At 39.5% G+C, this 21,249-nt stretch overlaps 1 protein-coding gene across 1 annotated transcript in view; it reads left to right on the top strand.

Annotated features, from left to right (window-relative positions):
- PPP2R3A (protein phosphatase 2 regulatory subunit B''alpha) overlaps positions 1-20,915 on the top strand; it is a 315,656-nt gene extending 294,741 nt beyond the window's left edge. Inside the window, exons 12-16 of the mRNA XM_089671953.1 lie at positions 2,492-2,581; positions 6,528-6,703; positions 11,070-11,188; positions 11,783-11,889; positions 15,509-20,915. Of these exons, the coding sequence (XP_089528079.1) occupies positions 2,492-2,581; positions 6,528-6,703; positions 11,070-11,188; positions 11,783-11,889; positions 15,509-15,605 (589 nt within the window). The 3' untranslated portion in view covers positions 15,606-20,915. The remainder of the gene's footprint in view (positions 1-2,491; positions 2,582-6,527; positions 6,704-11,069; positions 11,189-11,782; positions 11,890-15,508) is intronic.
- The last annotated feature ends 334 nt before the right edge of the window (positions 20,916-21,249 follow it).

Here is a 21,249-nt window from a genome sequence, read left to right as displayed (position 1 = left end):
GTCAGAAAAGTGAATGTTACAACTTTATTATTTTGCCTGTGATACATTTTAAGGCATTGTGCACACCATGTGCAGAGACGTGTTTTTTTTCGCACCTCTCTCTGCAAGGGCACAAAAAAAAACAATTGTTTTCTATGTGCCCCATTCACAACACTATGCGGGTGTCGTGTGTATTTTTTCTATACAGAAATGTGCAACATGTTTTACATTTTTTTTTGCGTTTTTGTAGAGCCATTTATGTTGCACATTTCTGTGCAGAAAAAATATGCACATGACACGAATGTTGTGGTTTAAACAGGGCACATAGACGCATGGTGTGAACAAACCCAAAATATTCTATGCAAATCAAATCTGTACATTTTTCTATCCCTTTTTATGCCTTAGGCTAGGTTCATATCTGTGCGGGTGGTGCTGCTGCGGATCCGCACAAAAATCTGTGCAGCCACATTACCTGCACATAAGAATGCAGACCCGTGGGCAGGGGTCATTAATTCTAATGGTACGCCGCCCGCACTGGAAATCGCAACTGCACTGGGAATCGAGGTTCCTCTGTGGGCTGCGGGTTCCACAGAAGTGCAGGGACTACTTCTCTGTGTGTCCCGGGGCACTGGAGTCTATTCAAATGAATGGGCTCTCGTGCCCGCGCAAAACGTGGCCCGCACGGCCACATGTATGTGAACCGGGGGCTAGTGTTGGTGAGAAGTGACTGTATATGTAGTGTAAAATGTTTATAAGGTCTGTGATAAACAAAGGAAAATGTAAAGTACAATCAATTGGGGCAAGCAATTCAAAATCATCTTATTTGGCATTAATACACTAGAGTATTGACAATTTGTTTTTATTGATTCTTTTTTTTTTTTTCTGTATTGAAGTTTTGTTGTTTAAAAGGTTAATACAAACTCCAAGTAACTCCAGCCCATGCAGGGAGGTAATTAACAACAACTATTTGCAGTTGGCTCATGTATTAAAGCAGTGGTCTCTAAACTGCAGTCCTTTGCTTGCCTGTATCCGGCCCTCGGGGTACTATTCCTCCCACTGATAATGACAAGGTAGCACCATTTCTTCCACTGGCACCAATTATGGGACATTTTTCCTTCCACTTACATCAATGATGGGGCACAATTCCTCCCACTGATATAAACAATTGGGTGCTATTCCTCCCACTAATACCAATGATGGGGCACTGTTCCTCCAACTAATACCAATGATGGGGCAATATTCCTCCCACTAATACCAATGATGGGGCACTATTCCTCCCACTAATACCAATGATGGGGCACTATTCCTCCCACTAATACCAATGATGGGGCACTGTTCCTTCAACTAATACCAATGACTGGACACTATTCCTCCTTCAACTGACTACAAGCACTATGTAATTTTTTTTTTTTTTTACTCCTACTAACACTGGGATATTTTCTGCTCTCACTGGCCACTCCGGCCCTCTTAAAGTCTGAAGGACAGTAAACTGACCCTTTGTTTAGAAAGTTTGGGGACCCCTGTTCCACAAAGCTTCAGGGAATCAGTGTACATAATACTGCCTGTTCCTCTACCCCTTAGAAATAACTAGCATTAACCCTTGCAGTGCAAGAGGGGGCACTACAAGGGTACTTTTTTGTTCTAACCTAGGGTTCAGCTTTAAATAACATGCTTGGGGTGGTTCCTTAAGGCTACACATGTTGTTACACAATAGTACAGTAGTCCCTTTGAAAATTACATAACGACAAAAGAAAAAAAAAAGTGTTACCGCCACTAAATAACAGATCCCCAGCTGGCTGGTGTTTAACAAACCTGCTGGAGATCTGATCCCAGCAGATTAGCTCACAAACACCGGCCTGTTAGGCTTCTGTCATTTTGCAGCAGTAGTGCAGTTGGTGGATTGTCATCATGGCACCAGGGAACACTCTCAGATAGCTAGTCATCATGATTGACATTGGATCAACTTTCGTGAAAGACGTGATGGATTTGCATTGGGGGGACATTGTTTACAATTTTTAAAATAAGACTTTTTAAACTCATCGTATAGCTTCCTAGTTCATAAGCACAAACATATTTCATTCTTCAGAAAGGTATTTACACAAAATCTGTCATTCTACTGAGCTGTAACAGCCCAGATAACAGGCTTTCAGTAGTTGAGTCTACGGGCTAATGAACAAAAGATGCAGATTTCCAGGAATGGAGCTCTTGTAGGTGTCACCAATGTAGAGGTGTTCACTACTAGTCCAGAAAGCACACTGTCACTAGGGTAGTGCCACAACAATTCTCATCCCTGAAATGTGTTGTCACAATATTAATGCTATGAAGGCATGTAGCACAGAAATGAAAAGTCCTCCAAAAGAATGTGTTTATTTATTTTATCTTTGGCACATAAAACAGTTTTTCTATATTTATTTCAAATGTGTATGTAGCTGTGAAGCTGGATTTTCCCTTTACATGAAAAGACCTCTTATGCAGGTTCATCCAGAGTAATGTATATTTCATGTGTTCACAGGGGGAATGCTGTGCAGAGAGAGGGAAGGATGAGCTATGCAGAGTTTGTCTGGTTTCTGATTTCAGAGGAAGACAAGAAAAACCCCACCAGGTAATATTCTGGATTCCATTCTCCCTCTTACATGCTATGCATTGTTTGTATGACAGATACCCGATGTCACCAAGGAACCTGTCACCTAAACACATTCAGATGGAAAATTGTGATCATGATTTTATTAAAAAAATAAAGAACACTGCATGCCTAAATAGGCAGAATTTCTAAGGTGTGCAGATGCCATCTAGTGGAGGAATATAGCAATTGCTAGCACAGCCCACTAAACTGTAAATGTAGTAGATCAAACTGAAACAGTTAGGTATATTTTGTACATAATACCTACAGTGGTGTGTTAAACTAAAATAGATTAATTAATAAATACACATCAACAAAAAAAGGGCATACACCGTTTTGTTCTTAAAAGTTTGCATACCTTGCAGAAATCGTGAAATTTTGTCATTGATATTGCAAATATGACTGATCATGCCAAAAAACTGCCTTTTATTTAAGGATAGTGGTCATATGAAGTCATTTGTTATCAAATAGTTGTTTGGCTCCTTTTTAAATCATAATGATAACAAAAATAACCCAAATGGCCCTTATCAAAAGTTTACATACCCTGGACTGTGTGGCCTTGGTACAGACACACAAGGTGACACACACGGGTTAAAATTATTATTATTATACAGGATTTATATAGCGCCAACAGTTTGCGCAGCACTTTACAATATAAGGGGAGACAATACAATTACAACACATTTCAGTACAAAAGGAATAGGAGGGCAATAAGATTAATTTCCCACATCTGTCACTTTTTAAATTGCAATTAGTGTGTATAAATAGTCAGTGAGTTGGTTAGCTCCCACATGGATGCACTGAACAGGCTAGATACTGAGCCATGGGAAGGCAGAAAAGAACTGTCAAAAGACTTGCGTAACAAGGTAATAGAACTTTATAAAGATGGAAAAGGCTATAAAAAGACGTCCAAAGCCTTGAATAAGCCAGTCGGTATTGTTCAATCACTTAAGTAGTGGAAAATTCGGCCATCTCTTGACACTAAGCCAACTTCAGGTAGACCAAGAGAGTATGCAGCCATTCTCAGAGAATTGTTCAGGATACAAAGAAAAATCCACAGGTAACCTCAGGAGAAATACAGGCTGCTCTGTAAAAAGATGGTGTGGTTGTTTTAAATGAGGAGAATGCAACGATGCTTGAACAAAAATGAGCGGCATGGTCAAGTTGCCAAAAAGAATCCGTTACTGCGCCAATGCCACAAAAAAGCCCGGTGAGGCGTGTCAAGGACTTTTTTGTGGCATTGGTGCTGTAAAGGCTTCTTTCTGGCAACTCGACCATGCAGCTCATTTTTGTTCAATGTTACTCTTTATACATTACCTATAAAACAACCTTTGTTGATTAAAAGCTAAAGGTTTGGTGAGGCTAGAGCTAAGAGGTTTTATTGTTTGTTTGAAGTTTGGATTTTACATTTTATGTGATCTTTTTAATAATTATGTAAATGAAAACATGCTTTTAGGATATAAATAATGTGTTTTTCACTGACTGTGTATTGTGTGACAGGTAAAATCCAAACTATAAATAAGGTTAAAACTTTATTATATGTGATTTATTAACATTACTTTAACCATGTTTCCTATAGTCAAATGGCCTAGGGTCCATTAATACATATGAAGGTGCGTCAGTGTGTGCATTTTTCTGTTTGGGGCAGGCCATTCATTTCAGTGGGCCACCCTCTGCATGAAAATATCACAGAAACATGCTGCACCAAAATGCATGGCACATTGGTACTATGCATTTTGGTCCACAATTTTGTGTGCACATTAGCAAAGTGCATTGGGGGTATCAGGGCAGCATTGTGTGCTCATTCCTTCAATGCACAAATGTAAACCTAGACACTGATATCACTCCAGTATGGAGTTACTTTAAGTCATGGTGCTGTCAGCATAGTCTTGAGTTTTATGCCTGGAAATCTCCCTAAATATGAACATTAATGAACTTCACAAAAAAAACTCTCTATTAAGGATATTGCATTAAAGATTTCTTTATTTTTGTAGTATTTGGGCTTCTTAACCACTTCCCAACAGCTGTACGCATATATGTGGCCTCTCAGCAGGTGGGCTTTAATGCTGAGCAGCCACATATATGCATCCCTAGGTAAACACTTTACTGTGCTGAGATGCATACTTGCAATTGGGAGCTTTACAAATCATTTGACCTCTGTGACTACCAATCACATCTCATCTGACCAGGCTATATTCTCCCAGTATTTCACAGGTTTGTCTAAATGTTGTGTAGCAAACGTTAAACAAGCTTCAACATGCTTTTTCTTCAGCAATGGAGTCTTGCGTGGGGAGCGTACAAACAGGCCATGGCGGTTGAGTGCATTTCTTTGAAGCAATTGTACCTGCTAATTCCAGGTCTTTTTGAAGCTCTCCACAATGGTCCTTGGCTCTTGGTCAACTCTTCTGATAATTTTTTTCACTCCTCTGCCAGAAATCTTGCGAGGAGCACCTGGTTGTGGCCGGTATATGGTGAAATTATGTTCTCTCCACTTCCGGATTATGGCCGCAACAGAGCTCAGAAGTTTAGAAATCTTTCTGTAACCAATGCCATCTGTATGTTTTGCAACAATAAGGTTGAAAAGGTCCCCAGAGAGCTCTTTGCTTTTACCCATCATGAGATGTTTCTTGTGTGACACCTTGGTAATGAGACACCTTTTTATAGGCCATCAGTTGAGACTAAACCAGCTGATATTAATTTGCACTGACAAGGGGCAGGATTGCTTTCTAATTAATGATAGATTTCAGCTGGTGTCTTGGCATTTCATGCCTTTTTGCACCTCCCTTTCTTCATGTGTTCAATACTTTTTCCGTGTCATTCCATTTTATGGCACATATCTTCTAACTTCTACCAATATAACTTTCTGAATGTATTTGTTTTGGTTTCTTTGTATGGATTTCATGGATTGTTACTGACGTGGTAAAAATTGCATGTCAATAGCACGTTTAGAAATATACTTAGTGAGAAAAATGATGACTTGTTCAATACTTTTTACCCACTATATAAGTGGAGGAAAGAAAAATTGGGGTTGTTATCTATCACAACCAATTATAACACATTAAAGAGCCACTACACACACACACTTTTTTCAATATGGGTTTAGTTGATGCAGGAGAGTAAACTGTCTAATACTATCTTTGATCTCCTGGGGACACTGGGGGTGAGCTTTTGCTCTAGGTTTGCAAACCTGCTGTGGCCATTACAAGAGGCACACTGTACTATTTGAATTTTGTATTGCATAGAATACAACAGGAGTGGGGGCTCACATTCAAGGTGGTAGGGAACACCCTAAACTCCAAAGACTGTGGGAACAGCCACAAAAATAAAGTGGGGAGATTTCTCTATTAGAGTCCTCAGGTAATGTGAAAAAGCAGTAAATAATACAGCTCACAAATCTCCACCAATGACTAAAATATCACTTTTGAGTGGCAGCCCCACAAACATATTACCTCAAATTTGGATGTTATGAGCAACACCTTTCTATTCCTCCAGTCATCATAAAGGATGCTCCATATTCTCCTATAACAGATCTCCAGAGACATATAGAATTTTCTTCTTAAAACAGCAGAAAGTATTCACCATTTCTTTTACAAATCAGAAACAAAGTGTATTTCTCATTTAAAGATGGTGGGAGAGGTCTTTAACTGTTTCCTTTATGCCGTTTTGGCAAGTTCATACAGTGTTGCACTTTTGTCTTTTGAATGCTGTATATGACTGTATGTTAGTCCTAGGCCTTTTTGTTTCTTTAGGTCTCTCATTCCATATATACTATTAACAGATATAAACAGATTAGCAATGCTGTTTTTGGTCAGTCTGTATTCTCTTGCTCCTTTTTATTAGTTTCTCGGTGCTTGTACATGGTTTATTTCTGGCCCAGGAGTTCCCATGGGAATATTTTATTAACAGTGCTTTATCTTCTCACTTGTAGCATTGAGTACTGGTTCCGCTGCATGGACCTGGATGGAGATGGAGTGTTATCAATGTATGAGCTGGAGTATTTTTATGAAGAGCAGTGTGAAAAGATGGAGACCATGGGCATCGAGCCACTACCCTTCCAGGACTTGTTGTGTCAGCTCCTGGACCTGGTGAAACCTGAAGAAGAAGGTATGATACAGTCCTATTATGAGAACTTGTAGCCACTATTAATAGTGTGTAGGCTACTTAGTGTGTTATTGTAAATGTTCATTAGTGACATGAGGATTATTGAAGTGACCTTTGAAAAACAAATGGCGTAAAGTGAGAAGATGAAATTGCTTTGGAAACCCCCAGTAGGATCTGAGGATTTTTGCTGTTTGTAGGAAGGAATCAAGTTACCAACAGACCACTGATTAGTAGCTGACTCTGTAACTAAAGCCTCTAATTACCAGTAGAAGCCTGTGGTGTGGGATTTCCCTCTCACTTAGAATATCATTTTAATAGACCTTAGACTTTATCTGAGGTTTCACAGTTTGCACTGATTACCTATCAGAGAACCACAACATCAAACATGGTATAATATAAGCCCCAGAGCCTCAAAGATTTTCACATCAGCTTTAAGCTCATAGTGGCTTTACGTTTGGAGTTGTTGTCTACATTAGTCTGAGACAGCAGTATTTTCCCACTTGTGCTATGAAGAAAAAAGCTCTTGACATGTTCACTTGTCTCATTAAAGCTTGACTGAATACTACCTGCTCTGATAATTAAAAGCAGGAAACCTTTGAAGTCTATCTTGGTCACTCTTGTTCAGCCAGTTTGCTACATAGGAGCAAGACCAGAAAACTGCCTTCCTCCAATTTATGGCACCTCTGATGGCCCTTGCAGCTTACAGTATTCTTCAGTAATGCTCATGGAAAGCCTTCCATATTGCATAACCCCAATTCAAAAAAGTTGAGACACTGTGTAAACTCTACGTAAAAACAGAATGCAATGATTTGCAAATCTCATAAACCCATCTTTTACTCACAATAGAAAATAAAATTACTATCAATTGAGAAAATCTAATATTTTAAGAAAAAAAAATTGATGGCAGCAACAACACTCAAAAAAGTTGGGACAAGGCCATGTTTACCACCGTGTAGCATTTTCTCTTCTTGTAACACTTTGTAAATGTCTGGGAACTGAAGAGACCATTTGCTGGAGTTTTGGGTGAAAAATGTTGTCCCATTCCTGCCTTATATAGGATTTTGCCTGCTCAGCAGTCCTGGGTCGTATTTTTCATTTAAAGATACACAACTCAGACTCTTCTATAACGAAGCTATGCTATTGTCATAGATGCAATATGTGCTACTGAAATATGCTAGGGCTTCCTTGAAAAAGATGTCATCTGGATGGGCTCTAAAACCAGGATATATCTTTCAGCATTGATATGCCTGGAGGATGTGGCGCTCATGGTTGCCAAAAAGAATGTAATATTTCTATTCATCTGACTACAGAACAGTTTCCCACTTTTCAGCAGAACATTTTAAATAAGCTTAGGCCTAGGGAAGAATACAGTATTTCTGGATCTTGTTCAGATATGGCTGCTTCTTTGCATTTTTGGATGGCACAGCAAACTGTGCTCACAGACAGCGATTTTTGGAAGTATTTCTGAGCCCAAGCAGTGATGTCCATCACAGAATCATGTCTTGGGTCGTCTTTGTCATATTTTTAATTTCAAGATGCGCCAAATACTTTAAATTGGTGAAAGGTCTCAACTGCAGGCAGGCCAGTTAAGCACTCGGACTCTTCTAGTACAAAGCCATGCTGTTGGCATAGATGCAGTATGCAGTTTAGTATTGTCTTAAATAGATATGCAGGGTCTTTCCTGAAAAAGACATCATCTGGTTGGGAGTAAATGCTGCATATATCTTTCAGCAATGATGGTTCCTTTCCAGATGCGCAAGCTGCCCATTCCATGCGCACTAATTCACCCTGAACCATCAAAGATGCAGGCGTTTGAACTGAGCGCTGATAACAAGCCAGAAGGTCCATCTCCTGTTTAGTCTGGAGGATGCGGCGCCCATAGTTGCCAGAAAGAATGTCAGTTTTTTTTTCTTCTGATTACAGAACAGTTTTCCACTTAGCAACAGAGCATTTTAAATGAGCTTTGGCCTAGGGAAGATGGCAAAGTTTCTAGATCTTGTTCAAATACCTTCTTTTTCTTTTTTGCCTGATAAGAGGTTTAACCTGCATTTTTGAATGACACGGGAACTGTGTTCACAGACAGTGATTTTTGGAAGTATTCCTGAGCCTATGCAGTCATAGAATCATGCCTGTTTTTAATGCAGTGCCGTCTGAGGGCCCGAAGATCGTGGGCATTCAATATTGCGTTTCGGCCTTGTCCCTTGCACACAGAGATTTCTCCAGATTCTCAGAATCGTTTGATGATGATATCCACTGTAGATGATATATTTAAAGTCTTTTCAATTTTACATTGAGAAACATTATTCTAAAATTGTTTGACAATTTTTAGATGCAGCTTTTCACAGAAAAGCTCTGCCCATCTTTACTTCTGAGACGCTCTGGCTATAAAGCGAGCATCTTAGGCAGTCAATCATGTTACTGACCTATGAAAAAGGTGGACTAAGCGAGCGCTGCAAAAACACAAAGCCGCTGAAACACCAAAGGTAACCATAAACCTCCTATAGATAAACTAGAAATTGGGTGCAGCGCTAATCATAAATATCATTTTCCAAACTGCATTAAGCACTTTTGTACATATGACTCTTCAAATTAAACCATATAAAGTGCTGATGTTGCAAAATAAAGTGACACAAGTGTTAAAACATATGCATACCCCCTATGACTATGTGCTAGAGCACGAAATGCATCAGGGAGGAGCTACAGCGCCTTGACGTCACGCCGCTGCTGGTGGCCACCTTGGACACACATGGTCAGTCTGTTTTTTTCTGTTGTTGCACCCTGATTTGGGAATAAATATCCTCTGATAATACAGTATCGCGCTACGTGGCATCCTTTTTTGGGCTCTCTGTGAGTCTCACCATTCACAGAACCTATCTTAGAGGAAACCTGACGTTGCTGGTACTAATTGGAGGACCCTGAGGGGAACAGGAACCTGGCTATTACCATAGTGGATGATCTGGCTGACCTGGTGAGACAGTTATAGCTCAAATGCATGATTAAATGGCGCATCTGGTGAGTGCGCAATTTACCTAATATCGGTCACACCATCTACCACTCTGGATTAAGGAATTGGAATACCTATTTTGAGATCCCCCTTGATCCTCACGTTCAATACATTGGACTTTCACTTACCACTTTAACCACTATATGTGGTTCTCATTGTGCACTTTATTCAGTGTATTTGCATATGTTTTAACACTTGTGTCACTTTATTTTGCACCATCAGCACTTTATATGGTTTAATTTGAATGAGCCATCATTTTCCAATCTGCATTAAGCACTTTTGTACATATATTTATTTATGATTAGTGCTGCACCCAATTTCTATGTTACTGACCTGTTGCTAATTAACCTAATTATTTGCAAATGTTGTTCTAGGTCTTCCTTGTTTGTACCACTTACTTTGCCAACTTTTTGTTGTCCTGTCCCATGTCCCCTGAGACATGTTGCTGCCATTAATTTCAAAATTACCTTATATTTTTCTGAGAAAAACTGTACATTTTCTCAGTTTAAATATTTGATATGTTTTCTATTTTCTTTTATGAATAGAATAAGAGTTTGAGATTTCCAAATAATTGCTTTCTATTTTATGTAGATTTTACACAGTATCCCAACTCTTTTGGAACTGGGGTTGTAAGAGTAATCTTTCTCAGTTTAGGCTGTGTTGGTCACAGTTTTGGACTCATGATCTGAGAGGTGTTTATTTCAGGTACTTATATAGCACAGTCAATTTTACGCAGCGCTTTACATATATATTGTACATTCTCATCAGTCCCTAACCCTCAAGGGGCGAACAATCTAAGGTCCCTAACTCACATTCATACATACACATACTAGGGCCAATTTAGACAGGATCCAATTAACCTACCAGCATGTCTTTGGAGTGTGGGAGGAAACCCACACAGGCAGAGAACATGCGAACTCCAAGCAGGTGGTGCCGTGGTTGGAATTCTAACTAACGACCCGAGTATTGCCAGGCGAAAGCGCTAACCATTTAGCCACTGTCCTGCCCAGTTTCAGCAGCTCTAATGGATCCCATTATACATTCATAGGAGGCCATATTACATTACATGATAATGTTATACATGCCCATGGACATATTTTTGAAGGATCAAGAAAGAGATAATGGATAGAAAAGATTTGTTTTCTTTCTAGTTTCCTCCTTTAGTCTAAGAACATACTGGTAGGGTAACTGGATTCCACCCATATTAGCCCTAATTTGTGTCTTTCATTTTTGTATGACATTAGATTAGTTCAGAGACGAGGGTTGAGGTGACTGGTTCAATGTTCTCTGTAAAACTATGCTGAAAAAGCATTAGTGCTGTGAAAATGTATACATATGGTTAATTTAATTGTTTCCCTTATCCAGGTCGAATAACACTGAGAGATCTGAAGCGATGTCGAATGAGTCATATATTTTTTGACACATGCTTTAATCTTGAGAAATACCTGGACCATGAGCAGCGAGATCCCTTTGCAGTGCAAAAGGTACCATAGATAAATTTGTATATTTCCTAATGAGCAAAATCTGCAGTGATTGGATTGTAGGCTGTAAACACTGATTGGGGGGGATTCCCTTGATGTTTAGACAGAAAAAGAAAAACTGTACTTACCTCTCCTCCAGCAATGCAACTTCCATTGCCTGGCGCCGACATGTTTGTCCAGTTTTTTTTCAGGATCTTTGGCCAAATTGACTGGCTGTGTCAAGATGATGTACTCTGAGCTAAGCATTCACAGCTCAATGTACTGTCAGAGAGATTGTGAAAAGGCAGGTAAGAATCCTTTATTGCAGATAGTGAGGCTGACCATAGAGGAGTCAAATTTTGTTTTCCGTTCAACCAGAAGGTTGAATGGAAAAAACTGACTTGATTCCCCCATCCATACACTCGATGAATCCTCCCCACTGAGCAATTGTATTCTGATAGATTGACTTCTGTACAACCTTACTGCCCATACATGGATTGAACCTGCTGAACCGACAGAATTTTCATCGTAAGGCCGGCTTCACTCTCACTCATTAGTAACAAAGCGTTGACATTCTTCTGTACTCTATCGCTGTTTAATAAAGCTCCTTCTTTACAGGATGTAGACAATGAAACACCAGAGCCATCAGATTGGGACAGATATGCAGCAGAAGAATATGAAATATTAGTTGCTGAGGAAACTGCTACTGAACACTTACAAGAAGGGTAAGTAGTCAGCGCCCCTGTCTAAAAGGTTTCACTGTGATTCTACACAAGCATCTTATTCTTTTCCACAGATTTTACAGATTATGAGCTCCACCTAATTGTATTGTGCACATTACAGTCCGTATCTGCTGTTATGTGTATACATGTAGCCATGATGCTATGTACTTTAGTCCTGTCATACTATACAGTTTGTGTATTATAATGAGTATAATATAATGTACTTGCAAGCTTTTCCCCTTCATATACACAGGGACCTGTAGATGAAAGCTTGAGCTGTTTTCAGATCACAAGTAGATTTCATGCAGTGTTTGAAAACAGAAATTGTTTGCTGTGGGCAACTGTGTAGCTTTTGCTTCACTGACCTTGTATGTAGTTTGTGTAATTCATTCCTATAGACTGATATTATGTATGCATGATCAGCCATAATTGTATCACCACTGACAGGTTAGGTGAATAACCTTGATTATCTCGTTAAAATGGCATCTGAAAGTCGGTGGGATATATTAGGCAGAAAATAAACATGTTGTTGCTAAAGTTCTGTTAAAAGCAGAAAAAAAAATCGACATTTCAGTTGGTTGTATATGGAGCTGCATACCTGTAGATCGATCACAGTGTTCATGCTGACCCAAGTCCAAAGCCAAAAGCTCCAGCAATAGGCACATGAGCATCAGAACTGGCCCACAAAGCAATGGAAGAAGGTAGCTTGGTCTGATAAATCACATTTTCTTTTACATCATGTGGATGGCCAGGTATGTCACTTACCTGGGGAAGAGATGGTATCAGGATGCACTATGGCAAGAAGGCAATCCGGTGGAGGCAATGTGATGCTTTAGGCAATGTTCTTCTGGAAATCTTGGTCCTGCCTTTCATGTGGATGTTACTGTGACACATACCACCTACCTAGACATTGTTGCTGACCAAGGATACCTCTTTGTCGAAATGGTATTCTCTGATGGCAGTGGCCTTTTGTCAACAGGGGAATATACCCAGCCACACTGCAAAAATGGTTCAAGAATGGTTTGAAGAGTACAACAATAAATTCAAGGTGTTGACTTGACCTCCAAATTCTACAGATCTGTATCCAATTGAACATCTATGGGATGTGCTGGAAAAACAAATGTGATCCATGGAGGCCCCACCTCACAACTTACAGGACTTAAAGGGCCTGTATTGATGGCTTGGTGCCAGATACCACAGCATACCTTCAGAGGTCTAGTGGCGACCAGGCTGTTTTGGCAGAGATAGGGGAACCTACTCAATTTGAACTGGGTGGTCATAAGGTTGTGGCTGATGAGTGTATACTGTAATCCCCCCCCCCCCAAATCATTGCCCTATGTGGGAAACGTAGGAGTATCTATTATTTTGCTATGACATTAGGAATACTCCAGATACTTCTTGGCTATAGATAGCACTCATAGGAATGCTATTGGATTGGCATTTATATAATTTCTCTTAAAGATTCATACTTCATTTATGTACCTGCTTTGGAAGGCAGTGGTTTCAGTATATTTATATGTGGGGTGAATTTCATAATTATTCAGAGAAAAAAAAACCTCTGCCCTGACTGAAACACAAAAGAACCTAGAAGACCAATTCTATCTTCAGGTCCTTTAAGTGTGTTTATGATCCAAAATAATATCCTTGAAACAAATACAGGTGGTGTTTAACAATTAAATAGTAATAATCTTATTTATATTAAATAAAAGAAATAATAGCATAATTTCTTCTGATTTTTCTTTTTTTTCTTTTTTAGGTTTTAAACATATTCTGTTAGTGGTTAGTGATTTATAATACTACATAATCAAAGGGGTTTAATTATAAAGCATGTTCTCTCTGGTATCCCCCTTCCCCAACATATGTACAGAGTCCTCCCCACCCCCGTTCCTGGTCTCATCTCTCGACTTGCATTGGCCACCATCAATCTCATGTTCACCAATCCTCTTTCAGCTGTGTATGAACTTGTAATTGCAGTGTTGTGTTCTGGATTCATGGGGAGTGTGGTGCTACAGAAGAGGATTGAGGAGACTATTTAGACTCCTAGTGGTCTCCATTAGATGATCCTGTCAACCATTGTCTGTATCTTTGTATAGGGAGTTTGTCATCACCCTTGTTGCAGCAATAAAAAAAAAGGAATTAATACTGACTCAAACAAAACCATTAAACAAGCACACATAATGTATAAGTATGTACAATAAATACAGTATGCAGGAATATGCATACGGTCCTGTTACAACACATGCCTTGGGTATATATGTTAAAAAACAGTTGTATTCTAGCACACAGATGTGTTGTAATGTGCTGCTTTGGGAGAAATGTTGAAGGTGTTTTCTTTTATGCATTGAGGGCTCTATTCATGCTTGACCGGCCTTAAACATGCAAAAAAAAAAGTTTGTTATCTCCTGTGCATGAATGCACCACACTAATGTGAATGGATACTTTGTGGTTGCTATAAGGCCCCATTCACATTTGGGATTTGTGGGTGGAATCTCTGCAATTTTTAATGGCACCTCAAAAGTGGTGCTCTTTTACAGCGATTGGCGCACAGCAATCGCAGTAGACCGCATTTCACAAAGCTTGTCGACTGAAAGAAGCTCCTGCTCCTTTTTGGGTGACAAGCTTTGTGCAATGCGGGTTGATATGCGACAATTGTGGCAAAACAGCACCGCACTTTAATTATGAATGGCACCCAAACATACAAGGCGTGTTTTGCCACCATTGCAGTGTGATTTGGATATGTGATTCCACCCACAATCCCAAATCATCAGATGTAAACGGGGCTAAACATCTTTCTACAGAGATTATTCATTGTTGTAGTATAACATTTTCTTACAGTGATACATGTTACATCTAGTTACAAAAGTTCTTCTGTGATCTAATAACTAAGATGCAGCAAAGCCCTACAATGTGGAGGAAAACATTGGGGCTCTTTCACATTAATGCACTGCAGTTTGGCCGCAGTGCAGGTACAGCACAGAGTACCTGGGTTTATGTGTGGGTTAGCCTAGTTTTCCCATAGACATTTTTGGTGCATTTCCTGAAGGTGGACCAAAAGTCCTGCATGCTGCATTTTTAGCAGCTAGGTCAAGGCACTGACACAGTGGTACAGGTTGCATGCTCCCCCATACTCAGAAGTGTCAGAAATTGCGGGAGAGCAAGGATTTTCCAGATAGCACAGGTAAGGGGCTTTTAGGAGTCAGTGGATTCCGTTTCCAAAGACAGATGGTGTTACCGACTATGGAAGAGCAAGAAGCTCCCAGGGAGTGCAGGTAAGGTTAGTACTAAGGTAGATGCCCTTTCCATAGTCACTTTGCCCCTGCAAAGAATGCTTCAGTGATGCAACTTGTACAGACCAAGTCATGCGTCCTGAAAGGAAGTGCTGTACCTGTAGACTGAAGATCTATGCAGCTGCCATTTGTCTTCTAGAAGAGAAGGTGGGAGGAATGTGTCTCATTCTGCTGTGTGTAACCTTATGTTCTCCTAGTCTGGTTTGTATTTACAGCATAGTAATAAAATGGCTATCTGAAACTCTAGAATAGCAGATTCATGCTGGTATTCATATTAACAAAAGTAAAAAAGAAAAACATTTCTGACTTTGACATGGTTGTGCTTGTGTCACCAGGTCTTTTGAAGATGACTATGAGGGAGAGGACATAATCTCTGCTCCTGAGATCACCAATAAGATGGATAAACTGGTCATTTCTGATCTTACCGCATGAGGACAATCTCCATATCTCCGACTGGACAATCAGACCGAGCTGTATTTAAGGGTTGGACCCTGGCCACAGACAGACATACAGGGGAAAATATAGAAATATATTTTTTATGGGTTTTTTTTTTCTTTTGTGAAAAGATTTGCTTTGTTTTGTAAGATACTCTGGAATTGTTCTGCTTGTATTTCCCGCATTGTGTGTGCACACGATTGCTGTCCAATGAACAAAAAGCCATGATGTGCAATATGTCTTAATAACTGTGCCACAGCTGTAGAAGAATCAATCAGGTGTTTCATTTCATCTTAGGGGTTTTATTCACTCATTAAATACTGCCAAGGATGATTTTTAACTATTGCCAGAATAGAGTTTAGCTGTAGACAGAACCAAAGTGGGAGTAAATGGAATAACTTTGTTGGCTAAAATAAGAGACATTTATAAGGGAGAAAATAACACACATATTTATTTTTATTGTTTAAAAGTTTTATTGCTCTTATGTGTATAATTCATAGTATTGTCTACCTTCTGTATACATGTATATAGCACAAATCCTATGGAACTCTTCATTTACTTGGAAACTAAGAAAGACTAGCAAAGCATTATGGGAATTGTAGTTGCACTTTTAGGAAGCCGAATATCTGTATGAAATGCCTTGGGTGAAATTTGTCTTTCACTGAGTTGACTTGGGATTTATACTAGTTTTGGGTCTGTGACGTCACCCACAGTGAATCTGAGTAGGTTCAGGTTTACCGCCTTAGGCTTAGGCTTTTCACACTGCTATTATGCTTCAGAACATATTCCCTTTCATAAAATTAATAATAGATCATATTAAAGTAGAAGTCTACCAGAATTGTTTAGTGGAGGGGGTTAAAACTACTGCCAGGTTTTGTTGCTGTGTCCACAATGGAGAGATTTAAAGTGGAATTAAACACAAAATGTAATACATTGCAGTTTACCAATCATTGGATGTGGTTGCTGCATTTGTTTTATTTTTTAGGCTTTTTCCCCTTTATTTCGCCTGGTGATCTCACAAGTAACACTCCTCTTGTTTTAGGCTGTCTGCATTCTGGATGAAGGAGCAATGGAGAAACTTTTGGACAGCAAAGCTGTCAATTTGGGAGACTGGGAGTATTAGATGTACTAGGATATTTAGATATATTAACAAATTGAAACCAAACTCCAGCTAACACTTTATAAACAGTTACAGCAACAATTTTGTTTGTCTTTTGGAATAAAAGTTTTAAATTAATGAATAAAAGCTGACCATTGTAAGCAGAAATAGTTTGTCTCAATTCTCTAACTGCTACTTTGTCTGGAAAGCTTGGTCTGTTAAAGGACATTGAAAAATAACAGACTTACTGGCAGAATCACCATGTGAAAATAAATGCAAAAAAGTCTAAAAAAAGAAAACTAGTGCAGCACACCTCTAAGAATTGGTAATTTGCAATTTAATATATTTTAAGGTTTAATACTGCTTTAAATGCTTGCTATAGAAAAAATATTGTATTCTGAATATTAATTCCTTTTTTCTAATTTTACATGACTTTATTTATATTTTTTCTTTACATGGATGCCAAGCTGTCCAGCAGGGGTAACATGTATGGGGTTGGGGCACATATTGTATTGAAAGGGTTGCTTACAATGGTCATATTTTATTTGTGGTCATAATCTAAAGAAAGAAACCTATTGCTTAAAAGAGTGTTAGCCGGAGTTAGGCTTTAATTTTTCTCTTACTTGTGGCCTATAAAATACTACGTTTATCTAAGATTACCCTGTCTAAAGGATGACAGTGCAGTTGTGAATTTACTGCAGCACAAACAGTGGTGTCATCCTCTTACTGTGAGGGGAAAATTTAGGTCTCCTGGTAGGATCAACAAGTAATGAAAAAATTATGGGGGAAAACAAAAACTGTAACATATATGCAATTTGTATATTGCCTATAACTAATTACCTGTGCCACTGATAATTGAGACAGGAAGGGAAGAGAAATCTCAGCAGTGGGTCATGGACAGCAATAAAAACCTAACAGAGACTGCCCAGGTTGCACCATACAGGGAAGTGAGGGGAAATCGCTGCAATGGGGGGAGAAAAATACAGACAACATTAAATACTCGTTTAACCCCTTCCCCTGCTATCCATGACATTAATAAATGCCAAAAATCTACTTTAATATGTTTCGCTATAAAAATATATACAATATATTTTATTTAAACCAAACTGCAAAAATATAAACCTATAAAGCAAGATGTAATAATATAAAATTCAGACTTTTGTTTGATACACTTAATATATAATGTTTGTACTGTGTCTATTTGTAGGACAATATCTTGATGTGATCTTTTATTTACTATGTAAACCAACCACATACCAGCTGTAGATACATTTACACCACATGTGTTGGGCTGCATTGCCCAATGCAATGGCAAGCTTAAACCCACTGTTTCCAATAGCCCAGTGCAAGCTAATCCACTTTGTTGAGGCGCTGCAACGCACTATAATAAGGGCAAGTGTGCTGCAGTGAGTAAAGAAAACCAAAATATTTTAGCTCCAGCTTTGTGTCCAGCTTAACACAATAGGTGTACAAATAGCACATGTAAATGCCCACTAAATGCAATGCAAGTGCTGTAGATCCAGTTTTTAGTGATCCAAGTCAGTGACTTGGAGCGTGCGGAATACCTGTGGATTTATGCAGTTTTTGTATATTTTTTCTTGTTCTTGTACATGAACTGGGTTTAGGTCTGTGTATAGCTGATAATTTAGTAACTGCTAAAGCATTGCTATTGCTATCAAATTCATACAGGTTAGAAAGTGCCAATATGTCAATTTACGTCATGGGGTATTAAGTGATATGCCTAAACTTTGTGTAGATACATGTAAAGGGAGAGGAGGGTATGGATATAGGGAGAGCTGAATTGTATGACCAATTGCTACAGAAAGAGATGAATACCTGTTAATACTAACTTACAACAGATAAGGCTCTTTTTTGGCTGAATAGTCAGATGTCCAGTCTTTGTAGGTAGAAGAGTGACTTGCTCTTCCTGGGCAGTTATAATTTCCCATAATGCTCAGCTAGCCTTAAATTGGTGATCTCATTGAATAACTAGGTAATTACTTTGCCTCTTGTGGGTGATATTGTACACAGGCACTTTAGCCAGGCCAGCTCTATCTGTGTATGGAGTAGGCCTTGAAAACGCACCGTAAACCTTCTCTGCATTTACACTGATGTCACACTGATGACATATCACCAGCAGCAGAGCCATAGATGAGTCAAAAACCAAGCGTTCTGTCAATTGAAAATGTTTTGTCATACGATTGTGCCATCATTTGTTTCGTTTTTGTAAATAAAAAAAAATATAAAAAAAAACCCAGCATGTTGGATCAGGCACTTTTGATTGCAGCACAAAAATCGTGTACCGTTGCTGTTACACTAATGATGTGAAAAACTAACGATTACACAACCAACAAGCATTTCCGTATGGTTTTCGACTAATCTCTGGCTGGCTTCACATAGTTGAGCCTTCCATTTACCTCTGCAATCTACTTCCTTTGCTGGGCCCAAACACTGCAAAATCTCCCTCACTAGTCTGGCCAGCAGAAGAGTGATTCATTAGACTGATAAGCAGTCTTTTAGCGATCCAGGTGTTGGCGAGTTGTCATCAACATCAAGGTGACATCAACCTAAAGGTGAACAGTCAGAGTGAGCAATGAACAATTTGAGGTGTGTCTAAAAAGTTTGATGAATGGTATCAGAAAACCAACAAAACAGAAGATACAAATTACCTTTGTTGGCCTTCAAAATAATCGCAATCCTTCACAACACATTTTTGGCAATGTTCATAAAACTTCTGAAAACTGTCAGCAAAGGCTTCTTTAGGAATCAATCGCAGAACCGCTGTCACACGTTTTTGGATTGCCACCACATCCCTAAAATATGCGCCTTTCATGACGCTCTTCAGGCGGAGAAACAGAAGTCCACAGGCGTCAGATCAACGGAGTCTGATGGATGATCAAGAACAGGTATGCCGCATTGAGCCAAGAATTGGCACACGCGGATCACACAGTGCACAGGCGCATTATCGTGCAGCAACATCCACTGTCCAGTCCTGTGCAACTCTGGTTGAACATGGCTGATGCGCCGTAGCAACCGTTTCAAAACTTCCCCGTAGAATGTGCAGCGTTCATGGTTTGACCCGCAGGAACAAATTCCTTATGGATGATGCCATCATTGTCGAAGATGGCAATCAAAATTGTCTTGACCTTGGACTTTTGCAGGCGATTCCATTCCATCGATTGCTGCTTGGATTCTGGATCGAACTGGTAGCACCAGGTCTCATCCCCTGTGACGATGGTTTGCAGAAAGGATGGATCCTAGTCACACGTGGCAATTAAATCTCCAGAGGTTCCATCCGTTTTTACTTTCTGTTCATCTGTCAGCTTGTACAGCACAAACCGGGAACAGATCTTCTGCTTACCCAAATCCTCGCGAACGGTGTTGTATCCCTGCTAATGCCCAATTCCTCCACCATCATTTGTAGAGTCAGTTGCCGATCTTGTTCCAGCATTTGTTGCACTTGCTTGATCATGTCTGGGGTTCTGCTTGTCGACGGCCAACCCAACGTTTCCGTCCCATTGGGAAAGCGTTCAGTCCAGTCGTAAACACATTTTCTGCTCACGGCTTCCTTCTGTACACTTGCACCAACATTTCCGTTGATGTTTTCCCCAATTTGTAGAAGAACTTAATGTTCACTCGTTGCTCCATTGCACTGTGACCCTACCTCTCACACTGACTACAGTCGACTGCTCACAGGGGGTTTACCCTGATGGTCAAAAGTACTCCACGCTAGGTGGTGATTCTCAGTGTGTCTCTGGATAGCCATATGCATGCATGCAAACCTGGCCTGTTGCCATTGAGATATTGAATCATACACCAAACGTTTTATATACACCTCATATTCTTAGTTTTGTATGTAGGGCTTCTTGAGCATTCACTCTGTTCATCTTCCCACCCTGACATTGTGCCTGTGGGGTTCAATGATCCATCTGTTCACCGGCTCAGCTTTTCACAAACAACGATGCAGAGAATGTTCCTGTGTACACAAACACTAAGGCACTTATAGGGCATTTCATGTCTTACATCTGTTCTGCTCTCTTTGCTGTAGTCTGCCTTAAATGATATTTTTGTTGTTTTCATATTTTTCTGACTTTGCCTTTCAAAGTGTCCTGCAACTGTGCCTTCACGCTTTATGGAAAGGTATATAAATTTGGAGTTTTAATTTTGTAAGTAGTGTATATATTAAAATGAAATGAGTGGTGCCCAAATGAAGCTCGTATTATGTGACTGCAGTATTCCTGCTACTTATAACTGTCATTGTAACATAGCACTATCTCTGTACAGTCCTTCTTTGATCATTGGGTAGAGATGTCACAGAAGTCATATTGTGTCTCGCGTGACTTCAAGGACCAGTAGTAAGACAGAAAGCTACTCAAATGGACATCATGCCACAGACCAGTCAGCATATAGAATACAAGGGGTTGATTGCTAGGAGCCTTTGTATATTGTAAAGCAAGCACTTATTACAATACTTTTGCCCTAAGCTCAACCAATTTGTTCTGGCATATAGTGTGATTAATTCAAAACCTAAGCAGTTGTTAC

The sequence above is a fragment of the Staurois parvus genome, unplaced genomic scaffold (genome assembly GCF_062004578.1).
Source record: "Staurois parvus isolate SC_StPar_1 unplaced genomic scaffold, SC_StPar_1.0 ptg000116l, whole genome shotgun sequence".
Taxonomy (NCBI): domain Eukaryota; kingdom Metazoa; phylum Chordata; class Amphibia; order Anura; family Ranidae; genus Staurois; species Staurois parvus.
Note: the sequence above shows the minus strand (reverse complement) of the source record. Positions and strands in the feature narration are given on the sequence as shown.